Raw genomic sequence first — 18,413 nt, forward strand, 5'->3', positions numbered from 1 at the left:
ACCAGCATTCTATACCAAACTGGCAAAATACATAGGTCAGTTCACCGATGACTATGATAATAATTCAGATGTCTCAGCAAAATAGGTCATTTATTCAGAATGAAATGAGCATTTATTTTGTTACTTTCTGTCACAAACAAAAACCGAGTAGTCATTGTTATTTTTTAATTGCTTGATAAATGGTTGATACACAGGCAGGATCGAAAAAAACTGGTTGCACTTATACAGTGGATGGCTATTAAAAGATAAAATGAAATGTTCCATATCACTAAGTGTGTAATTATCTTTATTTCATTAACTGTTTATCATTATTGTATTATCTTTTAAGCCAAACAACCAAATATTGCAAACATCACATAATGTTTGGTATGAAAATAAACACTGAGTAACATTAAATTAAATATTTTTATTAGAAGTATTGCACTAAACATAACAGGCATAGATCAGAGCACCATTTAATAACCTACAGTATTGGCATTACATGCATAAACAGGGAACCTGCAGGCTACAAATATCAGAAATCACATATAATATGTTGACACTAATTAATGCATATTGACTTTTCTGGCATGACATACACATTTTATATATTCAAGGAACCTGTTATGAAAACTTGAAACTTGAAACTTGCTAATTTGATGAAACGCCTATTTATATAATTATATTAAATGGCGTTGTACAAAACATATAAATATACATACAATTGATAAAAATAAGAGTGATTGATACTTTTATGCAGCATTAATTAAAGGATTTATAATCTAAAAATGTGTGATATAAATAAAAATGCTGTAAGAAACTTAAGCAATAAAACAATACAGGCTTCGATATTAAAACACAGGAAAAATAAAATATTATGTAATAAATTGATATAACTAGGGTTAAGACAAAAATTATAATAACATTATGAGCAAAGTTTTGGCAACATAAAGATACTGTTTTTCATGAACTGAAAGGATACGTGAAAGGATATTTCTGCACTCTGGCTGTTGGATCCCACAGCTCAGTTATGAAAACATAGGTCACCACAATTAAGACACATTTCAAAAGGTTTTCCTAAAATTCTGGACCAAGAAATCAAGGCTCTGATTGGTCGCCTAAAGGGTAAAGAAAATGAAATTTGTCTATGGCCATCTTTAGATTCAATATTTAGCATATTATAGCAGCTGATTTACGTTAAATTGCCAGTTGCATTTTCATTTTTTTAACAATAAAATGATTTTTATTTATAATTGTAGAATTTAAAAAAAAATTCAACAAGATGTGTTTGTGAAACACTTTGTCCCCCCATATATTTGACCTTTGACCTTGAAGGATGACCTTGACCTTTCACCACTCAAAATGTGCAGCTCCATGAGATACACATGCATGCCAAATATGCAGTTGCTATCTTCAATATTGCAAAAGTTATGGCAAATGTTAAAGTTTGACGCAAACAAACCAACAAACAAATCAACAGGCAAACAGACTGGGCAAAAACAATATGTCCCCCAGTATAGACTGGGGGGACATAAACATATTTTATTTAACCAATAAAAAATGTTCTTTTTTTACAGGCAAAAACTGATGTGAAAATATGTAGTTTCTACTGCCACTCATGAATGAAAAACTAAGGGCCGATTAGCAAGTTCTGCCCATCTGTAAACTAAAATAACTGGAAGCCTATGGAAAACAATCTTAGACAGGATTTTCAGCCCAATAAAGTAACAGTGTAGTTTGAATGGAGCAGTAATATTGTAACTTTGTCATTTTTGTAAAATTCACATTATTTCAATTTTTCCATGCTGCCAATTCTTTTGACTCTTACATAATCAGAAGCAGTAGCCAATGAGAAAAAAAAATGAAAAAATATATGCAACATGTGGTTCAGAGCAATTAGAGCAAAAATAACATTTGTGTTTAAAACATTACTAAACAATTTAATGCTGACATTTTGAACTGTTTAATAAAAAAAGTACATGTTGTAAATTTGTAGGCTTAACCAAAAGAATAGAAAAATACTCTCCGGTAAAAATAGTATGGTATGAATAGAACAAGTATGGTGCAGAGCAAACTTGACACTCTGGGAACAGAAAACCACCTATTTGTATTTCATTTTACGAATTTGCAGCTAATCCTATGAACATCACAGCAGCCTGATAGGATTATTTGCAAAATTAACATACTACTAAAACATTATTTTTGCTACTATACACATATTTTAAATTATTGTTATGTTGTTTCTTCAGTTTATCACAATATCATTATGCTCGAACAGCAAAAAAGGTACACAATTAATAACCATATAATAATAAGGAGTTTTAATTAAACGAGAAAACCAAAAACATTTGGTACAAAAAAATGCTATCTTAACAGGAATTCTGTTTTTACTGTTCTTTATGAAGTACATGTAGGAGGTTAACATGTTTTTCATCTACTAACTTGTTTGGTAAAATTTAGTTTGCTTTAAAAATGCATGAACTTATGATTGATATAATGTTTATATCTGTGCATTATCCATTGGGTTACTCCTGAACATACACGTACATTTATAAATTATTACACAGTTTGTGGTTTCATATGGTACTAGTTCAATATTTTATACATTGTACCATTTGATAATAAAATAATAAATGAAGCTCGTCAAAATCAGGAAATACCTGATAAGTGTTTTTAAATGCATAGCTAGATTAACAAAGGCAAATGTTATAAAGGTAACAAAAATAAAATACATTAATAGGCAAAAATATAAAATCTGGAAATATAACAGATAACAAGTGGTCACTGTAAGTACTGTATACCCCAAAGTATAATTTTGATCCAAAAGTGTGACCTTGATCTTCACATTTGATTTATCCATCGGAGCAAAACTCTCAATGTACTCTATAATATATGAATTTTCATTATAATCAATTTAATACTTACAAAAATAATTTTAAAAAGCACAAAAAGTAAAACAAAAGGTGAATACTCCATAAATAAATGTATAAACATTGTTGTGTTACACATATTATTTTTAACATCAAACCATTTTACCACTTTTGTACAAAGAAACCCTTATTGTATATAGGATAGTCAATGTCAGTTTTATTTACTTCTTAGAATTCATTGTTCGTATTTTGCTTATTTTGGTTTTGAGATAAGCAGGAATCTAAGTGGATCACATATATTTGCATATTTGTTTTAAATATTGACTATAATTATTGTTCTTTATTGTAAAGCGCCTTTGAACGCACAATACTGTATGAAAAGGGCGCTTCATAAATGTGGTTTTATTATTACTATTATGCTCTGTACCTCTTCCAGAAGACTTCAATCAGTACATGATGTCTCAATTTCCTCTATGAATTTATCAAGTTTCATTTAAATCTCTTCGATACAAAGATAGTTATTTTGCGCTAAAGAAAAATGACCAAACACAATAATTCTGTAATACTGAAGATATATGTACGGTTTTTAAATCTGCACTTCCCCTCAATGCCCTTATCATAATTTTAAGTTCCATTTGAATCCCTTTATTTCTTTATACATTATGCTCTATGCAAATAAGGACAATACACAAATTAAGCTAAGAGTAATAACTCCAAAAATACTGGTCGTAGAATTGTTCCTCTTAACATCCTCTATCAATGTATAAAAAGTTTTATTTAAATACCTTTAATCTTAAGGGAGTTGGGCTTTGCACAAATAAAAGGAAAATACTCTGTTACTGCCAAAGAGTTATGGTTCTTGTGCTCCGCATTTTCCATTGTTGCCCTCCATAATTAAATGAAGTTTTTTTAAAATCCTTTTAATACGCCTGAACAAGAAGTGGGACAAAGGGGCGGATGAAGGACCTACGATCAGATTACTACTAGTATGTGCCCCCCTTAAGGGCATAATGGGCCATACATAAAAGGCTTTTTTAATACAATACAAATGATTTGCAAAATGAGATTCTATAAGGACCTTATCACATGTTCATCAGTTCTTGTTGAGGAAATATTTAAGTAAAACAGCATATAATGTTATTCAAACTCCCATCTTCCTGAATTCACACGAATACATGTAAGTCACAATAATTATGAAGAATACTGCCAAAACCCCCTTCCCCACGATGCCATATGTAACAATGTCTTAAGTTGAAAAAGGGGCATAACTTTGGTAATTTCAACCATGTGACAAAAATATCACATGCACATGTTTACATCATAAGTAATCATCCCTGCTAGTTTGAGTGTTGAGTGTTAAAAAGTGTAGGATAATGCCCCTGGACCAAGGTGTTCCTACATTAAGTAGATAGACATACATGGCGATCCCAGTTTGCCCACCTTTACTTTGTTAAGGGGGCTAAAATAAACTGTGAATACTTTAATGCAAAAGTGCTTGGGATAAAATCTTAAAACATTTCTGTTTAAAATATATATCATATTAAAAACTTTACACTAAACATCTGGCTATCCCTTATTTTATAATTATTTCTTATTTTTTCAAAAAGGTCTTTGAAAAAATTGGTCAATATACTATCGGTATACAAAAAGTGTTGGTCTGTTAATTGCTTCCAAACCTGTTAATCAACAGAAGTATAGGCAGGTAAAAGGAAGGATTTTGGCACCAGTCCATACTTGCCATGGCATTCGCAGATCCACCAGGCCTTTTCATCGAACTGCCGACTAATGACATAAACCATATCTCCACGCTTAAAACTCAGCTCATTTTTGTTATCTGCATTGCAGTCCCATTTCCCGTAGTAGAGATTCTCAAAATCCTCCTTGGGGTTGCACGTGACTTTGACATTGATCTTCACCTTCTGTGGGGGGCACTCTGGCAGCACACGCTGGGGTGGTGCTTTCCTAATAATTGGAGGAGGGACAGGTGGCGGCGCAGGCTGGGGGCTGACCGTCTGGGGGCTGACCGTGTCATCATAAATGTCCTCTTGGATGAGTTCAGGCTCTGGGGGCGGTGGAAGTGGTGGGAGATGCTTGGGGGTAGAGATGGGAGGGGCTTGCTTGAGGGTTGAGATGGGAGGGGGTGGGGGGCGACTGGGCGCCTCTGGCTCCTCGTAGTCTTCACTGGGCTCACTGGGGCCAGGTGGAGTGATGACTGAGACATCATCAACATAGTCTTCTTCTGGGCCACTGGGTAGTGGCTTGTCACTCAGCACCTTTTCCTTCAATTCATTGCCCACTTCTTCATACAAGTCCTCCTCTGCAAAGAAGGTTATATAACAATTCTTCAATGTCCTTAAGCGTCTTGAAAAAATATTAACATGTATGACACCATGCTACAGGGATAAAATTATTAATAAAAGGTTCACTTTTGGCAAAATTGTCTATCCAACTTTGCCATACAATAATGAAACCTTTAGATAATGATAATAAACATAAGGATCCATTTTCACATAAAACCAATTACATGTACATGCTTTTTTTGAATCTGTTTTTCTTTGAAATTAAAACTATTTCTGTTGATTTGCCAACAAATTTCAAATTGTACATGATCATTTGCTTACCTATCAATGGTTGACCTTGACTGCTGATGAACATTTCCCACTGTTCGTACTCAGGCTTAGTCTTGGTAATGAACTGGAGAATACAATTCACATGTAGTTCTAGTAATAGGACATGAGTTGCCTGGCTTAAAGGAGCTTTTTCACGTTTTGGTAAATTTACAAAATTAAAAAAAGTTTCAGATTCGCACATTTTCGTTTCAGTTATGATATTTGTGAGGAAATAGTAATACTGAACATTCACCATGCTCTAAAATATCCATGATATGCATCTTTTGACGATTTGAAAAACTGAAAATTATAAAGCGTTGCAACGCGAAACGATTGAATAATTTGGAAAGTTCTGTTTTTGTCGTTATATGTTTGGAAACTGCGAGGATTGCTTATATAAGTAAAAAAATCATCCGCTTATAGCATGAGCACGGTTGGTCGAGTGGTCTAAGCAGGAGCTTTTTTCTCCAGGGGTCAGTGGTTCAAGCCCAATTGCGGGTTACTTTTTCTTCCTTTCTTAAAATGTGTTCTTGTTTTTTTACTGGAGATTTTTAGATCCAATGTTAAAATTTATCAATATAAAGCATTTAATGACAATCTTCAATACTTGCCAAAATCTGTGAAAAGGCCCCTTTAAATATACTCTGGATGCAAACAAACTCCAAATATTATCTTCAGCAGGTCACCACACCTTCTGGTAATGTCAGTAGGTCAACATTATAAATACTGAGGACCTCTGGATTGGGTCAGGTTGAGTTTTTATTAAATAATATATGAGCCTTGTTCTGAGAAATCTGGGCTTAATGCATGTTCTTAAAGTGCCGTCCCAGATTAGCCTGTGCAGTCTGCACAGGATAATCAGGGACGACACTTTCCACCTAAACTTGATTTTCGGTAAGAAGGGACTTCCTTGAAACAAAAAATACAATAAAAGCGAAAAGTGTCGTCCCTGATGAGCATGCGCAGACTGCACAGGCTAATCTGGGACGACACTTTACGCACATGCATTATGCCCAGTTTTCTCAGAACGTGGCTCATATAATTGAAGATATGTAAATCAAGTCCTTTTTTGGGTATCCATTTGAGCAGTTATATGAGTTATTTCTTTTATCATTCTGTATAAATATACACACATTCATTAATGAAACTATATCGCATCAATATCCTGTATTTTTCATAAAAAATGTATAGTTAATGTAATACTTCTAAAATCTTGATATTGTCAGTTTTATCATTTAGAAATTATTTTAATGTAACATGTCAATGTTTAGAAGTATGCGTAAAAGCACTATCTGTGCATTGTGTTTGTAAAAGATTTATATGTGATTTTGATATTTTCAATTTTGTCATAACAAAAAATCAATTAAAGGCCAGATCCGGAAAAAGTTTAGTTTTTTTTTTTACAATTACAACTTCCATTTTCGGATAGTACAAGTTCTGATATTCTTCTTTGGAACATGAGACACAAACCTGGTACAGTCGTTTGTTTTCATCAGAGTGATACACTTCAAAACACAGTTCCTTTAGATTCTTTTTGGTGGAAATTTCTGGATTGTTCCGGAATTTGTAGCCTACAAATACCATTGAGAACATCTGAAGGTTGGAATCTTTATTAACTGTAAATCTATACAATGAAATGTCCAAAGTTCAGTACAAACCTATCAAGTCATTGATCACTAATAATTTTCAAAAATGTAAACCATTTGTAATTAAATATAAAACAAGATGTGTTTGTGAAACACAATGTCCTCCTATATGACGTTTGACCTTGTAGGATGACCTTGACCTTGACCCTTCACCACTCAAAATGTGCAGCTCCTTGAGATACACACGCATTTCAAATATAAAATTGCTAGCTTCAATATTGCAGAAGTGACATTACATGCGCAATTTTGACCCATATATTTGACCTCTGACCTTGAAGGATGACCTTGACCTTTCACCACTAAAAATGTGCAGCTCCATGAGATACACATGCATGCAAAATATCAAGTTGATATCTTCAATATTGCAAAAGTATTCATAAAATAAGCGATTTGGACCACATAGATTGACCTCTGACCTTGAAGGATGACCTTGACCTTTCACCACTCAAAATGTGCAGCTCCATGAGATTCACATGCATGCAAAATATCAAGTTGCTTTCTTCAATATTGCAAAAGTATTCATAAAATAAGCGATTTGGGCCACATATATTTGACCTCTGACCTTGATTGATGACCTTGACCTTGACCTTTCACCACTCAAAATGTGCAGCTGCATGAGATACACATGCATGCCAAATATCAAGTTGCTATCTTTAATATAGCAAAAGTATTCATAAAATGAGCGATTTTGGCCACATATATTTGACCTCTGACCTTGAAGGATGACCTTGACCTTTCACCACTCAAAATGTGCAGCTTCATGAGATACACATGCATGCCAAATATGAAGTTGCTACCTCCAATATAGCAAAAGTTATTGCAAAATGTTAAAGTTGGCGCAAACCAACCAACCAACCAACAGACCAACCAACCAACCAACAGACCAACAGACAGGGCAAATACAATATGTCCCCCACTACTATAGTGGGGGACATAAAAAAATATTGATAAGGCATATCTTTCAAAGATGCAAAACCACATCACATCACAATCTTTAATTGTGTATTGATTTAGTGCCAATAAGATTACATTTCTTGACATTCTACATAATTATATTCTAATGCAGTGAAAATTTGGGCGTTACAACAGGTCATATAAGAGACCCTGACTGGTTAACCCTTTACCGCCCAGACTTGCATTTTGACTCGTTTGTAATCACATAGAAAATACAAATTTGATTTAAGACCTTTCCAAATAGATTCAAGTTTCAGAGACTTCATTTTCAACCCTGTACAAACTGATCAGCATCAAACTGCATAACACCTGAACTGACTGCAAGTTACTTGCAGGCTGTTCTGGTTTTATGCTGGTTGCATGAAGTCATTTTTGCTTCATTTTTTAAAGGGAAAGGTTAACCCATTTATGCCTAGCGTCTAGAAAATGGGCCTTGGCAAAGAGAGAAGACCAAGATGAGACACCGCATGATGCAGCGTCTCATCCGGGTCTGCACTGTTTGCTTAAAGGAATTTCTTTAAGAAATATTCTTAATATTAATAACAAGAGCTGTCTCAATAGGATGACATATGCCCCCGAAAAATGCTTTGATAGAAGTTATGAGCATTTTTCGAAACCTAAACACAGATTTCGAAACCTAAAGCCGAACCCTAAGTTCAAGGTCAAGGTCAAAGGTGTCAAAATTTGTGTGCGTATGGAAAGGCCTTGTCCATATACACATGCATACCAAATATGAAGGTTACATCTGAAGCGACATAGAAGTTATGAGCATTTTTCGAAACCTAAACACAGATTTCGAAACCTCAACGCGGACCCAAAGTTCAAGGTCAAGGTCAAAGGGGTCAAAATTTTTGGCATATGGAAAGGCCTTGTCCATATACACATGCATGCCAAATATGAAGGATACATCTGAAGCGATATAAAAGTTATGAGCATTTGTCAAAACCTAAATGCAGAGTTCGAAACCTAAATGCGGGCCCTAAGTTCAAGGTCAAGGTCACAGGGGTAAAAAAATGTGTGCATATGGAAAGGCCTTGTCCATATACACATGCATGCCAAACATGAAGGTTATATCTCAAGGGACATAGAAATTATGAGCATTTTTAAAAACCTAAACGCAAATTTTGAAACCTAAACGCGGACCCTAAGTTCATAAGTTCAAGGTCAAGGTCACAGGGGTAACAATTCGTGTGCGTATGGAAAGGCCTTGTCTATATACACATGCATACTTAATGTGAAGGTTATATCTCAAGGGACATAGAAGTTATGAGTATTTTTCAAAACCTAAAAGCAGATTTCAAAACCTTAATAGGACCCTAAGTTCAAGGTCAAGGTCACAGGGGTCAAATTTTGTGTGCGTACGGAAAGGCCTTGTCCATTTTCACGTGCATAACAAATATGAAGGTTATATCTCAAGGGACATAGAAGTTATGAGCATTTTTCGAAACCTAAACACAGATTTTGAAACCTAAACGCAAACCCTAAGTTCAAGGTCAAGGCCACAGGAGTCAAAATTTGTGTGCGTATGGTAAGGCCTTGTCCATATACACATGCATACTAGGGCTGCACCAAATATCCAAAATATCCGAGATTCGCGGATCCAAATGAGGATTCGCGGATCTAACCGTAATTGGTAAACTCGGTTTCGAATCCGGATCTTATTTGAGTTTAATCTTTCGTTTGCGTTAATTGTTTCTTTGGCCCTAATACGTTACGTTAAATTGTTTCTTTCTGTTTGAAAGGCTGACTGGTATGTAGTTTGTCACAATTATCGCTACTTTTTCGACAATAATATGGTACTACACAGTCTACTTTCGTTTTCGATGGTGCAAAATGGCGCAGAAGAAAATTCACGATGCACCTAAACAATTTAAATCCTCGGTGTGGAAGCATTTTGGGTTTTATCAGCATACTAATTCTGGCTTATAAGTGGTCATTACGAAGTATTTCATTGATACTTATTGCAGATTGCGTGTGATGCGTTTTTTGCTTGTTAAAATACAGCGTTATTTATATTATATCTGACTGACATAGATGTGTTTAATATGAGACATTATTATTAATGTTTGTCGTTAAAATGCTTACACTATTTCGTGTATGTGCGATTTTGAGAAATTTGCGGAATCTGGACCCCCATATATATTTTTTTCCAAACAACGTAAGTCAATATTGTCATCTACTTAGTATTTGTTTTTGTTTTTGATGTCGTTATTTCTGCTTCCACTACTGCTGTTGCGGCTGCAGCTGCATCTACCGATGATGCTAAAGTAGTATAAATATTAGTAGCTGTAAAGTTTATAATAATAATAAAAGTTAATTACTTTTCTCATAAGACGTATATACGTTCTGGTGTTTCAAAACATAATTTTGGTTATAACAATATAAATTATAATTTATTTTGCGTATTTTTACTTTCAAATTAGGATTCTAACCGATATTCGATATCCGAGCCTTTGGATTAGAATTCGGATCCGATTGAAATTTTGGATTCGGTGCAGCACTAATGCATACCAATTATGAAGGTTATAGCTCAAGGGACGTAGGAGTTATGTGCATTTTTCGAAACCTAAACGCAAAGTGTGACAGACAGATGGACGAACAGATGGACGGACAGTCCATCACTATATGCCGCCCTCCTTCGGGGGCATATAAATATACTAGACATCCCTAATTTTGGAAATAAATTGATCCAATTTAGAAGGATGGGAGAGTCCACTAGTCATAAATACAAACTCAATATACCATCCAGCTTGAAGGCCCCACACTGTTTCTTGTCTGTCTGTTTCTCGTAGTAATAGAACACACCGCCGCTTATCACGCAGTACCGTGTTTGTAACTTCGGGCCAAAAAGACCTGTTTATATCAAGAAATACCACTTTTATACTAAAAGTACTAATTAAATCTTTAATAAGTGAAAAATGTGTATTGATTTATACATTTCAAATCCACCCTTTTTGAATATGATTTTACATGAAAAATAGCAAGATATGCTGTTTGCAGCAATAAATACTAGTTTAAAACATTTTAACAAAAAGAACACATATGAATAAAATAGCCAAACAATAGAAATTTAAAAAAATTAACAAATTAAGATAAGTTACGGTAAGTCATAAACGCAAGACATTTCATACAAAAATAGATGAAACATTTACAATTATCAATAACATCAATTTGTTTGTAGATCGATCTTAAAAATGACAGACTGGGAGGTATGCAATTCAGAAAGAACTCAAAAACTGCTGAACACGTACCAGTCCCTTTCTTCTGTTTTTTGTCTAGGAAACCAGCAACTAGGGGTTCCTTGATGTCCCCCGCTGCAATCAGGCCAATACCCACTGCAAGAACAAATGAGATGCGTAAAGTTTTGTCCCAGATAGGGATGACACTATCTGCCTTTATGGAATTTTATGTTTAAAGGAAAGCTCTTCTGAACATAAAACATTTTGGGCAGAAAGTGTCATCCCCAATAAGCCTGTGTCAACTGCACAGGTTATTCAGAAATACTGTTAATATACAAAAGTGGGTTGAATTATGTTCACGCATTATAGTAATACTATTAAAGGGATCTTTTCACGGTTTGGTAAATTGACAAAATTGAAAAAAGTTGTTTCAGATTCGCAAATTTTCGTTTTAGTTATGATATTTGTGAGGAAACATTATTACTGAACATTTACCATAGTCCAATATAGCCATTATATGTATCTTTTGACAATTTGAAAACCTAAAAATAATAAAGCGTTGCAACACGAAACGATTGAATAATTTGGAGAGTTCTGTTGTTGTCGTTTGTATTAAATTTACGAAACTACGAAGATTGCTTATATAAGGTATAAAATACATAGACTGTGTATATCCGGCGGAATAGCCGAGAGGGCTAATGCGTTTTTACTTCAGACTAACTCCAGGACTCCGGGGGTCACTGGTTCGAGCCCTGGTACCGGCTACTTTTTTTTCCTTTTTTAAATTTTATTCTTGATTTTTTACTGGAGCTTTTAAGATCCAATGTTTACATTTATCAATATAAAGCATTTAATGACAAACTTCAAAATATGCCAAAATCTGTGAAAAGGTTCCCTTTAAAGTGCTGAAGGCACTGCAGTTGTTCAGTTTTGACTGACATTTGGTAAAACTGATTCATCAGAATTAAATTTTAGTAAAACATTGAGCACAACTCAATCTATACCAAAAAACATTACTGTAACAAAAGTTTTAATAAAATATGACACATCTGTAAACTTTATTGAGAATGTTTTAATGCAAAGTTGAATTGTTCAGAACAAGTACAAGTATTCTCCTTCATGACACCTTAGACACTGGTTTAAAGGATGAAGCAAATGCATGGAAATGCAAGCAATCTACACAAGCCATCATAATTAACTGCCAACAACCTTCAATGTTATGATCAACATATGGGTATAAATCACATGGCAATTACAGGAATAATAGTCAAATAGACAATGAAGCAAATAATATTTTTATCATTAAAGAGAAGGCTATACAATTTCTGGTAAAATTCATAGGTCATGCATAATGTCTAGCAAATGCTTATTATGAGTCTACGGTATAAGTTCAGAAAAAAATATTTAACAAGAGCACCGCATAACGGGTGCCAACGCTCGGCTGCAGGTGCAGTTTTGAATAAATGAAAGCTTGTCAGAATTTTTTCTTTTTTTTTTAGAGGTCACAGTCACCTTTGACCTAGTGTCCCAAAAATGGGTGTGGCGTGTAGAACTCATCAAGGTGCATCTACATATGAAGTTTCAAAGTTGTAGGTGGAAGCACTTTGATTTTAGAGCCAATGTTACGGCAGACGGCGGAAGATACGACACGTATCTTAAAGTATACATGCACATTAAAAACAAGATTATTTGGAATGCTTGCACAATTTAAAAACATATTGTTTCATAAAAAAAGTGAGAGCTTTTGCTTAAAATTTAATTAATTTAAGATTGTTCTATGGATATATTTTGAAAAAAATATCTGCTTACAATAAAGGATGTTCACTTCATAATATGTATAAGGGTGCTGTTAATTCAACATACAATTATTCCACACATAGATTGGTTACTATTAAACACCATACACCAAGTATTATGTGAAAACTATATGTTTGCTACAACCTCTATCACATACGATAAAATATAATCAAGATTGTTAAAGCATAACAAGTGGTTTCCACACATGAAGGGGACTTGAGGAAACAGGCAATGCCATTACAAATAAACCTTGCATGTACAAACCAGGGATCATATCATTTTAGATTGTCAATCAGCTCTTAGGTCTGCGAATCAAATACTGGTACCTGTTTATATTAAAATTGCATATTTGAGAAAAGTGCCTGGATACAGATAAGAATTTTTATGGTTTACTATAATCCTCTGGAAATTTAACATCTCAAACATTCTTAAATTTCAATATGTTGATTATCTAACTTTACTACACAATAATGAAGATATATGAAATATAATTAGGTTTAATAAAATGCTATTGTATGTGTATCCGAAATATGTACTTGTGTATAAAAAAACAATATTGCAAGCCCTATTTTTTGTTGTTGCATTTTTAAATAAACTACACATTGTCTTTATCATCATTTTCAATAAATTGTTAATATCAACAAGCTTACACCAAAGTACTGTATATTCTAAAAGATTACACAATATTACACAATATTTTGCATGATTCTGGTCAATATTTTGATATGAGTTTGACTGACAGGTAGGGAGATTTTAAATGAATGAGAAGTACATGAACAGTGCAAAAAACGAATGCATGACAAATAACAACAAAACTACTCCAAATATCCATCAATAAGGACACAACTGGTCATTCACGTGTCACTGATAAACCAAAATTCACACCTACAGTGCGATGAGGCCATAATACACATCATGTTTAATTAATCTGTGGATTATCAAGATTTTTAGTGACTGGAAAATAGTCAGATGAATGCAGGTGTAAACAGGTCTTTTTCACCAGCCAAACTGAAAATAATATGATCCCTGTGTACAACTGTGTTTATTAATATACTAGCACTGTAGCAGGTACCTACGGTTGGTTTCAGTTTCCCGCTTCCCTAACATATGAGAAATAAATATAAAAAACTTAATAGCCAAATTTCACATAGGCAAGTTTACTGATTTTCACGAAGCCCTTATTTATTGGGGAATAATAAAAAACAAGGCTTGCAGTGTATTTAAATTGGATAAAAAATTACTTTTAGAGTTTTACCAAGGTTTCACTATAGCCATAATAGGTAAACTGCACTGCCCCCCCCAGTGGCAATGTTTTTCTTTTTAAAGAAACCAGAACCATTTCCAAAAAAGTTCAGATATCATGAGAACATATTTTCTGACTAATTTTAATGAACATTGTAATAAAAATGTGACTTCTAGAATGTTAACAAAATTTTACTTAAATCATAGCCATGAAAACTGCCAAACCTAGCAGCCATGGACCTTAATCATTTTCAATTTCAGCTGAGATAAAATGAAAATAAATTTCATGAACAGGTTTAATGAAGATTTAACTAAAAATGTGAATTCTAGAGTTAACAAGGTTTCACTATACATGTGCAGCAACATAAGTTAAAACTACACCGCCCCCTGGCAGCCATGTTTTTTAACAGACCATATCCATTTTTCTTATTCGGCTGAAGTATCATTAGAATAAATGTTCTAAGCGAGTTACATCATTTTTGGACAAAAAATGTAACTTCCAGAGTGTAAAAAATGTTTCACTATAGCTGTGTAAGGCAAACTGCCCAACTCACCAGGCTGCTATGGTTTTCAATGGACTGGAGCCATTTTTTAACTCTGCCGAGATACTGTTAGGGCAAATGTATTCACAAAGCTTCATGAAGATTGGACAAACAATTTGACTTTAAACAATAAAAATAGAATTCATGACTGTAAAAGCACACTAACTATAATTATCTTGGGCAGTTAGTCAAAAACTTTTAGACTATTGTCCTTTGGCTTTGGAAAATGACCAATGTGGAGTTGTATAGCCCAAATGAATATTTATAGTTCGTTTTACAAGTATTTATAATAAATTTGTAAAAGTTTAATAACAAAAAGTTAATAAATATAATTATTAGCAAGCTTTCCTCAGAATTGTGTTAATGGGCACTGGCCAACAGTTGAGCAGGGAACATGTCGAATTATTACTCTGCCATGTTGAATTTTCATTTATAATTTTCATACTGTTAAATAATAAAAAGTATTTGAGACTAAGTGAAAAAATTATAATAAGATGTTAAAGCTTCTTTTAAATGCGTTGTTAAAATTAATGCATTGCAACCCTGCACTATGTGTTCATGGATGCACTATGTGGTATAACAGTCAGTATAGACTGACCTTCAATATATCCACTGTAGGAGTTAGTGTCCCCTTCGTCTGACTTGTTACTGCCTCCTGTCATTGTGGAGTCATCATCCTTCCCTACAGCAGACATATACATTGGTATCACCACAAGTTATATCTTAATTGTTGGGGGTAATTTTTCCTGTTGCGCAAGTGACTGTTATTTTCTCAATAGAGCAAAAAATATTGCTGTAACTTACTGTAACCGTACCACAATATTACATTATTGATTTTTGCATCGTTTACAGTCGTTAGTAATTAAAATATGAAAGGAATTATTCAATATTACAATTCTGATCATTACTTTTCATGTATGTTGTTTCCTCTTTAAGTTATTGATAAAAAAAAATTTGCAAGTACCAATCTGTTAATTTCAAGCCTTGGCCTCCTACAATTTGCCCGACAAACACAATTCAGACCTGACAAATCTGGTCTATATGCCAGCATCAACTGAGATTTTTTCGCAACAACTTTCCTGATAAAACTAGATTTTGTCACAGAAGTGACGAATTCATATATGAAAATTTTAAGAAAGTTTTATTTGAAAAAGTGATTTGGAAAAAATCGGCACTGATTTACTTATTTTTTCTCTTAAGATAACTCTTAAATTATCTTAATTAAACTTGCCTGAAAGATATAAATAGTTGTACCTGAGCCATCTGAGTTCTGTGTTGGCACCCAGTTAGGGTTCTCCTCATACAACTTGGTCAGCTTGTCAAGGATGATCTGCTTGTGCTCCTGGGACTTCTTGCCCAACTTCTCCTTCTTAAGGGTTTCATTTAGAAACTTCTCAACCTCTTAAATGTAGTTAAATAGAATTGATTTTTTGTGTGTGTAAAATATGCAGATAGATAATAAATAAACAAGCAAATTCATTGAATTGATATCCCCCGCAAATATGCTTCTGGACACAAAAGTGTTATATTTGACACTAAAAAAGCATATTTTTTAAGATACAAAGGGCCATAACTCGGTTATTAACAGATTGTGTACAATGCTATTTGGCATGCATCATCCTCTTATCCATATATATACTCATACCAAGTTTCAATGAAATCCGCCAAAGCACTTCCAAGATATGGTTCCAGACACGAAAGTGCCGGACAGACGGATGGACAAACAACGCCAAAACAATATCCCTCCGCCTATTGCATGGGATAACAAAACAATACCCTGTATGTACATAATTTAGCCTGAATTGTCGGAAAGTCACTCACCTGAGATACAAAAGAACTTACCTGTTCTGTACAGTCATAGATATCATTATAAGAAACGTTCTGACCAAGTTTCATGAAGAATGAATTGGAAAACATCCGGTAAGTGGTTGTAATTTTGGGCAAAAAAATCACTGCATAGCAATATAAGGAATGCCCTGCTTCCTGGTGGCCATGTTTTTCAAACAACCAAATCCATTTTTAAACACATACAAGATATTATGGAGAAAAAAATCTCTGACCAAGTTTCATGAAGATTGGACAATAAATGTGGCCCCTAGAGTGTTAACAAGACAAAAGTTGATGCGGCACGACAGACAAAAAAGGCAATCACAAGAGCTAAAAAAAGAGTGTCACTTTGCATGTTTGGATATGACAGTTTCTTTTTGGAATCAATTACATGTACCTTTGTTAGACATTAATGTTTTAGTCATGGTAGTAAACTTGAGAGAAATGCAGTGTAAGCATCCCAATTAGCTCAATCCCAGGCTTGCTGCATGCTTTTCAACAAACGGCGACAATGGCGCCAAACATGGGACAGTGGCATCTGCAGTTCTCCCTAGAACCTGCTTATGGGTTTGTCTAGATAAGTTATACACTGTTCCGTTACTCAAATTTGAGGATGAATTTAAACTTGGAATGGAAAAATGTCAAACTTACGCCAGATTGGTGCTTAGATGGGAAATCAAGCAGCCCGGTCTTGCCGGTGCGCTCAATCCATTGAGCAATGGGTATGATAGCAGGAAATTCTGGGTTCCAGTCCCAGACTGGCTTTTCACTTTTAACCATTCAGATTAAATAATTTAGGGCAATTGTTGTTTTTCCAAAATGGGTCTTTAGTTATAATGACATCTTTATTTTCAGAACCAGTAGATTTTCTCCTTACAAAACTCTATTCTTTTTAGGGAAATGTGTATGTCAATATCTGTCATTTTTATTTATTTCACTAGACAAGTCAACTGCACAGTTTAAAATATAAACTTTCCGCTTGTGTGACTTACGAAGAAATGACCCTTGTCATTATGTTTACGTTCAGTTCATTTCAATCATATCATGATACATAATTCATTTCGTAAAACAATTCATAATTTATAATTGGCTTATCATTTGTAGCAGTGGATACCCACCATAGAGAAGTTGCTTCAAATTTTCGTCAGTCATATCCACTGACAGTAAACCGAAATGATTAAAACTTCCTTGTCTGCTTCATCCAGGAAGTTATTCAACTTTTTTATGAAGACTTCCTAGTGGTTTTTAGATTCCTTCTGCCAATTGGTCGAGTTGATGACGTTCGACCAATCAAAACCGTTTGTACATTCTAACAGCAATTTTGTCTTGTAAATTATTTGTAGAAAAATATTCGCAAAACGGTTACATTTCATCTACTTTGTAACTCCAGCAAAATGATCTGCTTTTATACAGGGGCGTGTGTACAGGACCCTTCCTAGTGTCAAGTTGCTTGTCAGTAACTGTAAAGCTTAAAACCAATATACGCTTGTCAGTAACTGTAAAGCTTAAAACCAATATACGTTAATTGGGTCACATCCCAATTTGTACATTGCACATACAGTTTTCATATCTCTTTCTTATGTTAAAGTTAAAGCAATCCCCTTGAGGAACCTTTTGTAAGTTACACGTTCATGTATTTTAAGTTCAGATGCTTTTTTCCTTTACCAGGGGGTTTTCCAGCCATTTTAGGAAATTAGGAGTCTGATCAAATTGGGATTTTTTTAATCGATAAAAGTAGCAAATTTGAGAATTTTTTATCGACAAAAAG

At 34.1% G+C, this 18,413-nt stretch overlaps 1 protein-coding gene across 2 annotated transcripts; it reads right to left on the reverse strand.

Moving 5' to 3' along the window:
* Positions 1 to 391: 391 nt before the first annotated feature.
* Positions 392 to 17,921, reverse strand: LOC127862182 (src kinase-associated phosphoprotein 2-B-like). 2 transcript variants are annotated; one of them, XM_052401187.1, is made up of 9 exons: positions 17,764 to 17,921; positions 16,073 to 16,219; positions 15,417 to 15,500; positions 14,111 to 14,134; positions 11,310 to 11,393; positions 10,801 to 10,911; positions 6,929 to 7,029; positions 5,471 to 5,543; positions 392 to 5,166 (listed from the first exon to the last, which is right to left on the reverse strand). In XM_052401187.1, exons 1-9 carry the CDS (start codon positions 17,795 to 17,797, stop codon positions 4,529 to 4,531), a joined length of 1,296 nt encoding a protein of 431 aa, XP_052257147.1. In that variant the 5' UTR covers positions 17,798 to 17,921; the 3' UTR covers positions 392 to 4,528. The 2 variants fall into 2 exon arrangements, with proteins under 2 accessions (XP_052257147.1, XP_052257148.1); XM_052401188.1 differs by lacking the exon at positions 14,111 to 14,134 and having other exon boundaries at positions 17,764 to 17,918.
* Between the last annotated feature and the right edge of the window lie 492 nt (positions 17,922 to 18,413).

Source organism: Dreissena polymorpha, chromosome 16, assembly GCF_020536995.1.
Source record: "Dreissena polymorpha isolate Duluth1 chromosome 16, UMN_Dpol_1.0, whole genome shotgun sequence".
Lineage (NCBI taxonomy): Eukaryota > Metazoa > Mollusca > Bivalvia > Myida > Dreissenidae > Dreissena > Dreissena polymorpha.